At 48.7% G+C, this 13,254-nt stretch overlaps 1 protein-coding gene across 2 annotated transcripts in view; it reads left to right on the plus strand.

Annotated features, from left to right (window-relative positions):
* Positions 1–13,254, plus strand: part of LOC147701777 (sulfotransferase 2A1-like) — a 106,372-nt gene that overhangs the window by 78,579 nt on the left and 14,539 nt on the right. For both annotated transcript variants that reach the window (XM_086930403.1, XM_086930404.1), the window contains exon 6: positions 9,156–9,336. In XM_086930403.1, the coding sequence (XP_086786529.1) occupies positions 9,156–9,336 (181 nt within the window). The remainder of the gene's footprint in view (positions 1–9,155; positions 9,337–13,254) is intronic.

The following is a 13,254-nucleotide window of genomic DNA, read 5'->3' on the forward strand; positions in this document are numbered from 1 at the left end:
TTTAAACCTTAATGATGTTTAGGGAATAACGCTTTTCCAGGATTTGCATGGAGTCTTCTTTGCACTTGTAATGACTTGGATTCATTTTCAAGACACTGAAATGGAGGTATGGTGACTCTGCTGGGTTGTGTCTCCCTCAACCTTTTCTCCTGGGAGATCAGTATTTTTTGCGATTGTTCTGCAGTCGCGTTGTGTGGATGCGCCATTTACTCAACACTCTGTACAACTTTCCTTTGGTGGCAAGAGCATGTACTAGGCTGAGTTGATAGATCCATGGTTGTTTTAGACATGCTCCTCCTCCATGTTACATATGATTGAACATGTGTCGGAAGCCCCTCATCGGCCACAGTGCGTTGGGGTTTCAATATCAGGAAAGCTGTTTCAATTTTGGTATTTTGCCAAATTGTTAATGTGGGGAATCAGTCTGTTTATTCGAGGGACTTCGAAATGTCGATGGGATCTTTGTGATGTGGGTTAAAGTACATAAACCTTTGAAATTGATTGAAGGCCCAGATATGCTTTCTTTTTAGGAAATGCTAAAATCACGTTTCCAAAATGCAGTTTACTGCAGCAACACCTTGCACAGCAGAACCTCTGAGATAGTGTGCGGCTGCAATTCAATCGTTCAAAGTATAGACACAGCAGAAAATAAATACACTCTATGCAAGAGCATTATGAAATGAAAATGTGTTGGTAAGAAAATACAATAACCGTGAGGGCCTATTTATCAAAAAGTCACGCTGTGCAGGGCTGTAAGTCACCTTGCTGTGCTGCTCTACTTGACAGGTAAAGCGTAGGAATGCACCATTTAAAGGCAATAAGGCACATTCCTGCCTTTTCCTCTGCGCTGGCGCCCTTTTGGCAGCCTAGCACCAATGCAGGCGCGTTTGCACCATGGTGCAAGGGTGCCTGCATTGCATGCCAGATTGTTTTTTGTGCAGGAAGGGACACCATCCTGCACACAAACAATCCTGAGAAGCCTATTCCTCTGTGTGCTACAGAATGCTGCACACCTAGAAAGAGGAAGTAACGAGGAGAAATAAAGATATTTCTAGCGAGTAGAAATATTTCCTATCGGATACTGTCTGCCTAATTATGGTACAGCAAGTGTTCCTGTGTTGCTCCTCATTAAACAAATAGTATGTTAATTTTTTTTGTTTAAATCTTTATATTGTCATTTACAATTTCTAACAATGCAATAGATCAACGACACCGTATACCAAGAAAAAATACAATAGCAAATCATATGCAGAGGACACAGTGGTGATAGCATGCGAGTAATGTGTCCAACATGAGGGAATAAGGATGTCCGCATTGGTAGGACACCTGAGTGAAGGTGCAAATGTATGTTCTGCCATCCAGTTGTGCAGTTCATCGCTGATCTATGCGTGGCACAGTGCATTTTTGAACAGTGGGAAGAGGGTTCAACAAAATGAGACAAACAAACTCTACAAAGGGAAGGGGGTAATCACCTGTGACCTAAAGTCTCAGAGTGTTGCATCATGTGAATGACTGCTTGTAGTGTGGATTAGGATCCTATGATATGCCTGGCTGAGAAGGGATTGAGGGATGCTGCCCCACCTGAGGCGTCACAGTAGTGACAGCGGTATGTGGCATTAGAGCTGATTAGACCTCAGACTCCTCCTGTGTGTCCTCAGCGGGTGTATCTATCTTCTGCAATTCGTTTATAATAGCCCCCCAGTCAATATCTAGGGGAAACTTGCGAAGCCCCAGCAGGTATTCCCTTTGCAGAGCCGCGTCCTCTGCCCTGACCCATTTTAGCAGGGAGCAGCACCAGGCCAATGCATGGGGCAACATAGGCTCTTTCAATCTTTTAGTAATCAGGCATTTTGCTGTGACTAGGCCCAGGTCTAAGAATCGCAAGGTGACCTTTTATTTCCTGCTCCTCTTAAAAAGGTGCAATTTATACACCTTGCATTGAAAAGGGATGTTGCGCTTGGTACAGTGGGCTAAAGTGGCCGCTATGACAGTCCAGTACTCTCCCAGGGCAGGGCAATGCCAAAGCATATGCAGTAGGTCTGCATCTGGCAGGCGGCATCTGGGCCATTCGGAGTCTGCGCAGTGAAAATACTTACTTATCTGGGCTGGGGAGAGGTATGCACGATGTAGAATTAAGTATTGAGTCTGCCAGATGCGCTGGTTACGAGGGACACATGTCTGGCTTTCTAACATTGCCGCCCATTCCTTCTCCAATAGGGCACGCCGTAGGTCCTCCTCCCAAAGCTGTTTTAGGGGGGTCAGTGGGATTAGAGTATGCTGACAGCGGGATGAAGCAAACCAAAGTATCAAATGTCCCCCTGTACCCATTATATGTTAGTACTGCATCAGGAGGTGTGTGGGAGGCTCTGATATTAAGCTGCCCCACCTAGATGATAGTGAAGCTATGATCGCACGGTGAAATAGGAAATGCCCCGGGGATAGACCATCCTCTGAGATTAGATCTGCATATGGGATTAAAGCACCGTGGATGTCCTCTGCTTCTCAACCGCGCAACTCCGCTGCCTTGATAGGGGACCCACCCCTTGGTGTTCCCAGTAGAGGAGCAACACCTCTGACCTCCTGGTCAAGGACCGAGCTCTCCGCCCGTTCAGCTCCGCTGTCTGAGCCCCTGCCGCTGGTGGCCCTTCCACCTCCGAGACAGGCAGTGGTGCGAGACTGCTGTCCCTGTTCCCTCTGGTATCACATTTTGTCTGATTTCTGTGCCTTGCACATAGAATTTTATTCCGATATTCTGTGCCCCTCTCATTGTAATTTGTCTAAATCTCTGTGCCCCTGTTGTTTCTCGTATTGACCTTGCTAGTAGGTCGCTCCCCCACCCCACAGCTACGCCCTGTGTGCCCTGACGCCGCAGCTGCTGTAGAAATCAAAGCCCTCCTCCACTCGCAGGCTACCACCTGCGCCTTATCCCTGGTGGCCAGTGGTAGGCCTTAGGTCAGTATCTCTGTCACTGTCTGTTCCCTGTATTGCCCGCTTCTGTCTGTGCCCGTGTTGCTTGCCTTCAGTTTCCCCCTTGCTGCCCCTGATTTTTGCCCGTCTTTTGCTTTCCGTACCCTTCTGTTGCCTTATGTTCCCTGACTTGTGCCCATTTTTGCCTTCTGTTTCCCCCTTGCTGCCCCTGATTTCTGCCCGTTTTTTGCCTTCTGTTCCCTGAGTTCTGCCTGTTTTTTTTGCCTTCTGTGTCCTTCTGTAGCCTTCTGTTCCCCGAGTTCTGCCTGTTTTTTGTCTTCTGTGTCCTTCTGTTGCCTTCTATTCCCTGCTTTCTGCTCATTTTTTGCCTTCTGTCTCCTTCTGTTGCCTTCTTTTCCCCGATTTCTGCCAGTTTCTTCCTTTTGTTTCCCCCTCGATGACCCCGACTGTGCCCTTACTGCTCCCGTCTCTGCCCCTGCGGCCCGCCCCCTCACTGCCCATTCGCTGTCCCTGCCTCCCGACTCCCAGCTGCTCCTCCCTCCCACATCCCTATATATGGCAGCCACTGCGAGGCCACGCCGCTGGCGCGCCTAAGGCAAGCCTGTCTGCGCCCCACCGTGCCCAGCGCCAGAACCCCTGGCCCCCGCGAACGCCATAACGCCCGACTCCGCTATGATGCCAGCCCTTTCCATGCACACAACTCCGGACGAGCACACACCTGCTACCAGGCCACCCCGAAAAGCACCCAAGGACCCTTCACCTGCTGGAACTGCAGCTTCACCAGCATCCGCCCCGCCAAACCTCTGACCAGGAAAGAGCCCAACTACTTCATCTGCATCCTCATCAAAACCCGCACCACCCGCAAACACGCCGTCAAACACTGGGACCTCCTCGACTCAACATCCCCAGATGACGCCTTCCTGACGGAGACCTGGCTGAACCCCTCCTCAACACCCGACATCACCATAGCCATCCCAGAAGGCTACAAGATCACCCGCAGGGACTGCACCAACGGAGTAGGAGGAGGAATTGCCATCGCCCACAGGAACACTCCGAGTCTCAACCAACACCGACAACACCCTCAGCACCACCGAACACCTGCACTTCCAAATCCACACTGACCCCAGCACCACCCTCAGAGGAACCCTCATCTACAGACTCCACCCGGACCCCATCCACAGTACAGCGACTCAAGCGCCGACTTCATCAGCACACACGCCCTCGCCTCCACGGACTGCATCCTCCACGGGGACCTGAACTTCCACCTAGAGAACAACGACGATACCAACTCCACCACCCTGATCGACAACCTTGCCAAACTCTGACAGCTTGTGACAACACCCACCCACGCCGCCGGCCACACACTTGACCCCATCTTTTCCACAAGTCCTCACGTCTCCTTCAACCACACCACCGAACTCCACTGAACCGACCATCGCTGCATCCATTTCACCTTCAGGAAGCCCACCACACACCACCGCACCCAACAGATGTCTTGTTGCAGCTGGGGCAAAGTCCCCAAAGACCAGCTAGCCACCACCCTCACACTGAGGCCACCCGCCGACCCCACCGACACCGCCGCCCACAACCTAAGACAGTGGATCGACGACTGCGCCAACACACTCGCCCTGCTCAAGAAACCCTCCAACTGCCACACCAGCAAGAAAGCCATCTGATTCACCGAAGACCTCCAGACCTCCAAACAAACATGCCGAAAACTGGCTCCACAAGCGTACACCGGACAGCTACGCAGCCCACAGGAACGCCACCCGCAGACACCATCACTTCATCAGAGCCTCCAAGATGGCATCCTTCAAAGACCGCCTAGACAACAACGCACACAACAGCAAAGAGCTCTTCAACATCATGAAGGAACTCTCCAACCCCGGCTTCAACACCGACATCCCAACTTCGCAAGACCTGTGCGACTCGCTGGCCACCTTCTTCCACCGCAAGATCGCCGACATCCATAACAGCTTCAAAGTTACGACCGCCCGACTACCACTGAGACATCTGCCACCATTAGTACCACCCGCACCAAACGCCTACTTTCCTGGACCGGCATCAACGACGAGGACACCAGAAAGATCATGAACACCATCCACTCTGGATCACCGTTCGACCCATGTCCAAATCATATCTTCAACAAAGCCAGCACAGCCATCGCACTCCATCTCCAGAATGTAATCAACATTTCCTTCGAGACCGCAACATTCCCAGAAAGCTGGAAACACACCGAGATCAACGCCTTACTCAAAAAGCCCTAGGTGGACCCGAAGGACCTCAAGAACTTCCGGCCCCTCTCCCTGCTCCCAGCAAAGGTCATCGAGAAAACCAACTGACCCGCTACCTCGAGGAGAACATCATCCTGGACTCGTCCCAGTCCGGGTTCCGCAGCAACCATTGCACCCAAAGCCCCCTCATCGCCGCCTCTGACGACATCAGGACCCTGCTAGACAATGGAGAAACAGCAGCCCTCATCCTCCTGGACCCTGCGACACGGTCTGCCGCCGCACACTACGAACAAGCCTACACGATGCCGGGATCTAAGAGAAGGCTCCACACTGGTCCATCTCCTTCTTCTCCAACAGTACACAGAGCGTCCGCCTCCACTCCCTTCCGCTCCAATGCCAACGAGATCATCTGCGGCGTACCCCAGGGCTCATCCGTCAGCCCAACACTGTTCAACATCTACATGGCACCCCTCGGCCACGTCGCCCGACAGCACAACCTCAACATCATCTCCTATGACGACGACACCCAGCTTATCCTCTCCCTCACCAAAGACACACTGCCAAAACCAACCTCCACGAAGGAATGAAGGCAGTCGCCAAATGGATGAGGAGCAGCCGACTGAAGCTGAACTCGGACAAGACTGAGGTCCTCATCCTAGGCTCTACCACTTCAGCTTGGGATGACTCCTGGTGGCCGACAACACTAGGAACACCCCGACACCTACCTACCGACCACGCACGCAACCTAGGGTCATCTTCGACTCCACCCTCTCCATGACCAAGCAGGTCAACGCCATCTCCTCATCCTGCTTCAATACCCTCCGAATGCTCCGTAGGATCTTCAAGTGGATCCCCACCGAAACTAGAAGAACAGTCACCCAGGCCCTTGTCACCAGCAGGCTGGACTATGGCAACTCCCTCTACGCGGGAACGTAGAGGAAGTTGCCAAGCTCCTGAGACGACTGCAATGCATCCAGAACGCCTCGGCACGTCTGATCCTTGACATCCTCCGCCACAGCCACATCACACCCCACCTGAGACCTGCACTGGCTACCCGTCAACTAGAGGATAACCTTCAAGCTCCTCGTCCACACACACAAAGCTCTCCACAACACCAGCCGAGCATACCTCAACAGACAACTCAGCTTCCACACCCCCACCCACCAGATCTGCTCCGCCAGCCTCGCCCTCACCACAGTCCCCTGCATCCGAAGAATAACCACCGACGTTAGATCCTTCTCCCACCTTGCCGCCAAGACCTGGAACACCCTCCTCACTAACCTACGGCAGACCCAAGACCTACTGGCCTTCCAAAGACTCCTCAAGACCTGGCTCTTTCGATATCAGTAGCAGCACCCCCTCCCACCTCCCCCCCCCGAGCGCCTCATGTGTATGTAATGCGCTTTACAAGTGTCCTGATTGATTGATTAATTGAATAGCTGGGGCATATGGTGTGGTGCCGTGGGGGATGTATAGGCTTCTGTTGTAACATTTGTATGCTATGAAAGGTAGCAAGGAATCTGCTTGTCTGGGCTTCGCGCACGGATAAAACATGTAGATTGCGGAACGCAATTGGTGGTTGCAGTGTGGCTGTATCTGAGAGGTGGCACTGCAGCTGAGCTGCTAAGTAAAAGTGCTTGAAATTAGCCACAGCAAGCCCGCCCTGTCCCATTGATAAATAAAGCTTCCTAATGGAGAAAATACCTTACCATTGTTTCCAATTTGTTGAAGTCGGAGGGGAGAACTAAACAAGCAGGGCAGTGAAATACTAAAGTCGCAGGAGGATCATCATCTTCGCAAGGGCCCCTCTACCCGAGATACTACAACCAAAGGTTCTTCCACACCCACTAAATTAGGGTGTATAAAAACTTAACTAACTAAAAATCTGCAATATAAAAATTAAGGCATGCAAACCTATGGTAATTTGTTCCACCTGACTTTTAAACAAGCCAAATGTTTCACTTTAGCATGTTTCTTTTTCTCTCTCTACCAAAACTTGCCACTGTGGGTAAAAAAGGCTTTATACAGGTGAGACAAAGATTCATTGGCCCATTTTATGAACATTTTAAGTGAGATGTTTTAATAGTCAATGTATGTATTATTGGTTTTGTAGAGTGCCTGAATCACCCCCAAAGGGGTATCTCTGCGCTTTTGGGCAAAGCTGCTGGTGGGCTGAGGAAGATGTTAAAACAGGGAGGCCTTGAAGTTTATTGAAGCGCAGATAATCAGGGCATTGCCTCAGGTGTATGAGGAGCTAGTTCCACTACCGGGGTGAGGTAGGAGAAGGATTTCCCACCTAACCTGGCTTTCCTAACCATGGGGACTTGGAGAAGTGATTGGCTGCTAGACCTAAGAGTCCTAGAGGGGGTATATTTAAGGCTTGATTTCTCTAGAGATGTAGGAAGGGCCTATTTTGTGCAAGGCTTTATAGACTGTGCAGCAAACCTTGAACTTGACACGCTTGCGAATTGGAAGTCAGTGGAGTTTTTGTAGCCAGGGAAGGGAAGGGACGGGTTTCGGATGGAGAGTTTGTGATGAGTCGCGCAGCAGTGTTCTGAACCACCTCTAACCTGATAAGGGATGACTCATTGGCAGAGACCAGGAGAGCATTGCAATAATCCAGATGGCTCATAATCATGGTCTGAATGAGTTTTCCGAGTATAGTCTGGCAAGAGAGGGAAGATGTTGTAGCAGGCCCAACACATAGAAGCAGGTGCTAGTAGTTTGGGCAGCATGCTCCTTTAATGTCAAGGCATGATCAAGGTGAATGCCCAGGTTTTTGACTAGGGTTTTGGGTTTGGGGGAAGGGCCAAGGGCTACCGGCCACCAGTCCGGGGGCCAGAGAAGAGGGGCATCTCCAAAAAGCATTATCTCAGTTTTTCCTGTGTTAAGTTGTAGAACATTGCTTTTAATCCAATCTGCAATAGCAGTCATTCCTTCAGAAAATATGGACAAAGCTGATGAGGAGAATGTATTGAAGGAGAAAAGAAGCAGGGTGTCATCCGCATATGAAATGGGCAGGAAATCACAGGACCTGAGAAGGTTGGCCAAGGGTGCCAAGAAGATGTTAAACAAAGTAGGGCTCAAACAAGAGCCCTGGGTGACACCCTTGATCAATTCCATCGTCTTAGACCGGAAGGGTCTTAAATTGGTGGTCTGAGTGCGGGAGGACAGGAAGCTGGTCATTCACTGTAAGGCAATTCCACTAAGTCCAATGTCCTTCAGTCTCCTAAGCATAATCTGGTGTGACACCATGTCGAATGCTGCGGAGAGGTCCAACAGCACAAGAATGATGGAGTGGCCACTATCTAGGGTCATTCTTATGTTATCCGTGTCCTCTGGTAGGGCCAGTTCCCTGCTGTAGTTGGGCCTAAAACCAGATTGAGAGAGGTCCAGGCAGTTGTTGTTTTCGACATGGGTGGAAAGATGTTGATTAATGTACTTTTGCAAGATTTTGCTTAAATGGGGTAAGAGGGAGATGGGCCGGAGATTGGAAAGTTCTTCAATGGAAGCCTTAAGATTTTTACTGGATGGGTATAACATGTGCCGCCTTCCATGCCTGTGGAAGATGACCCTCTTTCAAGGAAAGGTTGAGGATAGTGCCTACAGGAGCAGAGCGTTTGTTCAAGCTGGAGGAGGCTACTTTTGCTGGGATAACATCCAGGGGGGAGCCAGACTTAACCGAATGGAGTAAGGAGACTGCCACCTCATTTGTCATAGGAGGAAAGCTTTCTAGCAATTGTGGAGTGGTGTAAACTGAAGAGGAAGGAAGGGGTGTGATTAGTAGTTACCTCCTGGAGGGAGCAATGGAATTGACTGGTGGAAATTAGTCCAGCAGAATTGTTATTTTTCTTAAAATAAAATATATTTCAAAAGAAATTCACAATTTAGGCATCTGTACAAATAAGCCTTACAACCTTAATCATTCACAAATTGCTGGAGAATTCCTATGGGCTCTACCTGCTGAAGTCTGGTTTTATTTCTTTTTCTTAGGACGCGCGAGGCAGCATCGTTAAGATATGCAAGTTCTTGGGGCGGGACCTTGATGACGCTGCAATCAATTCTGTGGTGGAGAACACCTCCTTCAAAAACCTGAAGAACAACCAGATGTCCAACTACACTTTGGTGCCTAATGAGTTCATCGACCATAGTAAAGGAGCTTTCTTCAGGAAAGGCGAGTACAGGGGGATTCTGAGGGAAGCTCAGAGGAATTCGTAATCAACAAGGAAGATGTATGCAGATATTTACTGCTTTTTTTTAAATTCTTTATTCGTGATTGTACATATAAGGTGAAACATACCGATAATCATCATACATTTAGCAATGTAAAGTATTTGTAGAGCGCACTGCTACCAAACGGTTTCGTGGCGCTATTACTCATACCGCTGTGGAACCCTTCCTGGCTTTCCCTGTGAAGTGTCCACTCCTGGGCACCCCCAGGGTGAAGCCAGGCATCCTAGCGCTGTTGGGGCCGTTGTGGAGATTAAGCAAGCTATTGCCCAGAGTTGCAGCGTGGGACCCATGATTGGAATAGGCACTGAGGCGAGAATATCAGGTCCGAGGAATTTTTGAGCCCGAGACCCGCCGAGGTGGGAATCGAACCCTGGTCCCGGGCCAGAGCTCTGCTTCAAGGTCTGCCACTCTAACCATTGAGCCACACTCCACTCTCCACACTTCTCTCACGGTTTTCTATTTTCATCCCAACAGCAGGTAAAACAGCAGTAATCTCCCTTTGCCGTGTCGGATCCACGTAATCACATAACCCCAGTATGGCCTCTCGGCGTGTGGCGCTACCCAGATTTCCACGGGCAATTCAACAGAGAGCGTCTATACTGCCACAGAGACTAAAGGGAGAGACCCGCACCCTCCCACTCCCACCCCAACTATCCCGCCCCTAGCCCTCCCATCTCCTGAGCGCAAACGCCTTATAACGATACAATTCTCCGGTCCACTGATTACTCTAATGCAATAACAATACACAATCAGATACACCTCAACTGGCCTTGGTATGAGCAATCCCCAGCCATTGTTCCTCAGTGTGTATCCTACGATCTCCCACCCTGGGACTGCGCCGGTTCCAGTCTTATCTAAGGCCAACAGCATGACCTCCCAGTCCATTGCCATAGGGGTTTTCCGCTTCCCAGTGTCCTCCTCTCTATTAGGGGTGATACTCTCCACCGGACCCCACTTCACCACATCCCTCTTCCATGTCTCCACACTAGGCTCTCTAGGGGATTTCCATCTCATTGTAAGCGCTCTGATCGCTAACAGAAGGGCCTAGTCTACAAATCTCAATTTGACTTTCAGTGTTTTAGGGCAGTGGCGTGCTCCTACTAAGCAATATAACGCGGTCTCTCGTACCTGCACTTGTGTAACCACTCTCCGTGTCTGACACACCTCCTCCCAGTATCTCCTCACTCGTGGGCACGTCCAGAGCATATGAAGGAGGCCCGCCTCATCTGCTCTGCACCGGGGGCAACAATGGGGAGAGTCTGGGAATATCCGATGGATCTTCTCAAGAAGAACCATGGTCTGAATACATTTAAATTTCACATTCCGTGAGACTCTTTTAGGGTGTTCGATTACCGTCTGCCACACCTTATCTGATGATATTTACTGCTTCTTAGTGTTAATATTATTATTATTATTATTATTATTATTATTATTATCTGTTTTTGTTTACATGAAACTGAAAGTGCACAATTGGCCCCCAATGCTTCTTCATGCATTAGTATTGGATAGTAGTTGAGGAAGGTGAAACCTATAGGCTATGCCAATGCTGGTTTGTTATGTACCTCCCAAACAGTTTCCCTCCCTCCAATGGCTGCCTTGTGTGTCCCTGGTTGTTGACATGTTTGAAGAGGTGGATTGGAGACTTAGCGTGCCCCTTCCCGAAATAGGTACACACACTTCCTGATACAATGTATGAGTCTTTCAGGTGGATACAGGAGGCTTTGCTAACAGTACAGCTATCTTAAACCTGCTCGTTCTGTGTGCTCGATCATGATGGGAAAAACTGCGTTCTTCAACAAAGTTGTCTAAAAAAAATGGCTTGAAGTTCATAGGTTTCACACGAAGTTATGAAATGGAAAGCATGGAATATCACACTTCTTAAAAAGCTGGCTCTGCAGCCAGACGTGTTGCTTATCTGCCATGAAACATATGTGAATTCCTGATTATTAGTAGCCTGATTGCACTGGCTACACAAAGCACAAATAGCCTCTGGCACATAGTGTTCATTTTATTTTAGTTAAAATGCCTGTTATTAGCCCATTGACATCCCACCACTAATTCTTATGCCATGTTATTATCCATCAGGGGAAGTTATTTGATGGGGTTGCTGCCCATATTTCCTCGTGTTGATCGAATATTAAATGGTGCAGCTAATCACAAGATTCATTTTTTAGCGATATCCCTGCAACATGTTTTATACCTTAAGACCTTCTGCTTCTAATTTATCACACAGGTTATGGATATTGCATTGATACCAGTTAGCACAATATGGCGCGCCAGCAGACAGATCGACATAATGTGCAAACTTTTCACTTGACCTGACATAAGACAACGTGGGGGCACATTTGGCATGTAGCCATGTGTACACCAGAGTTACAGCGGGTTCACTCACTCCTGAATTCCATAACCTAGTGAACTAAAACAGGAATCAGTAGTTCTGGTGACCCCCGACCAAAGACATTTCTAAAAGCCTAAAATCCGGAGTACATTTTTCTCTTGATTTTAATTCACAAAATGTTATGTATGCATAAGACTGGAACATACCACCACCATTTGAAAATTCATGGAGACCGAGTCTGATGTACTTTTTTAACGTTTTGTAAGGAAATGTACATATAAATATAGCGTATAAATTCTGTATCGATTTACTCCATAAAGCGTGAATATTAATTAAACCTTTGCATGAAGCTTATATAGGTTTATAGTTTGTCCTTAAAAATCTCAAATTTGATGTTTTTTCCCCACTGTAATTATGCTGAAAAGTGTTCCATGCTTGCTCCATTATGACACTGCAGTGCAGTATGGTCTGCATCATTATGGTGTGCGCCGTTAAATAATCTGCCTGATCACATGGGTTCAATACACAGTCTTTTAGTGAAAAGGAAGTATTTTTTCTCCTGCCAGGGTGGGAGCATCCGCAGGGTCCGCCATTTGAGGGAGGACCCTGCGGATGCTCCCACCCTGGCAGGTGAAAAAATACCAACCCTCCTTTTCGCGGACAACACCCTCCTCATGTCCAAAACCCCCTCAGGTCTCCAAAAACTTTTGAACAGGTTTGATACTTTCTGTGAGGAACGTGGGCTAACAATCAATACCACAAAAACTAAACTAATGGTACTGTCCCAAACAAAGAGATCTAGGAAGATTAATGTGGCACTTAATGGATGTTCACTGGAGGAGGTTGATGCATTTGATTATTTGGGAGTAAGGGTGAATCGGCGCATGAAGTGGGACTCCCATCTAGCAAAAATGCTCCTGAATCTGAAATTGGTTACAGGAGCCATTTCCAGAGAACACAGAGCCTCTGCAAGTAGGCCCATCGCCCCTGCCCTTGTCATCTACGAGGGGAAAGCATTGGCTGCAACTACATATGGGTCAGAACTATGGGGCTTTGACAATATCCAAGAACTAACGAAAATCGAAAACAAGTTTTTAAGAGACCTGGTGGGCCTTCCAGTCTCTACCCCTTTGAAACCACTACTTCAGGACATGGGCCGTCGTGCAATTAAAGACATCATCACCCTCCGACCATTACTAATTGGGTGCGACTGAGAAGGACACCGGAGTTGGCACACTATGTTGCAGTTCTGGACGAACTTATTACCCTGAACAGGACGACTAAGATTGTATGGTTGGACAACTTGAAGGACTTTCTCACCAATTTGGGGCTAAGTGAAACATGGTTGTCCCAATCACCACCCCCGAAAGAATCCATTAAGAAAATATATTGGGAATGGGTCCAAGCCAGGGAACTTGAAAAATCAAATTGGAGGGTTTTAACTGATCAGTTCTTAGAGCACAAGCCGGTGAGGAAGTTGGAACCCTTTCTCGATGTTGTTAAAGCACCTAGAGACAGAAC

Source organism: Lissotriton vulgaris, chromosome 7, assembly GCF_964263255.1.
Source record: "Lissotriton vulgaris chromosome 7, aLisVul1.2, whole genome shotgun sequence".
Classification (NCBI taxonomy): domain Eukaryota; kingdom Metazoa; phylum Chordata; class Amphibia; order Caudata; family Salamandridae; genus Lissotriton; species Lissotriton vulgaris.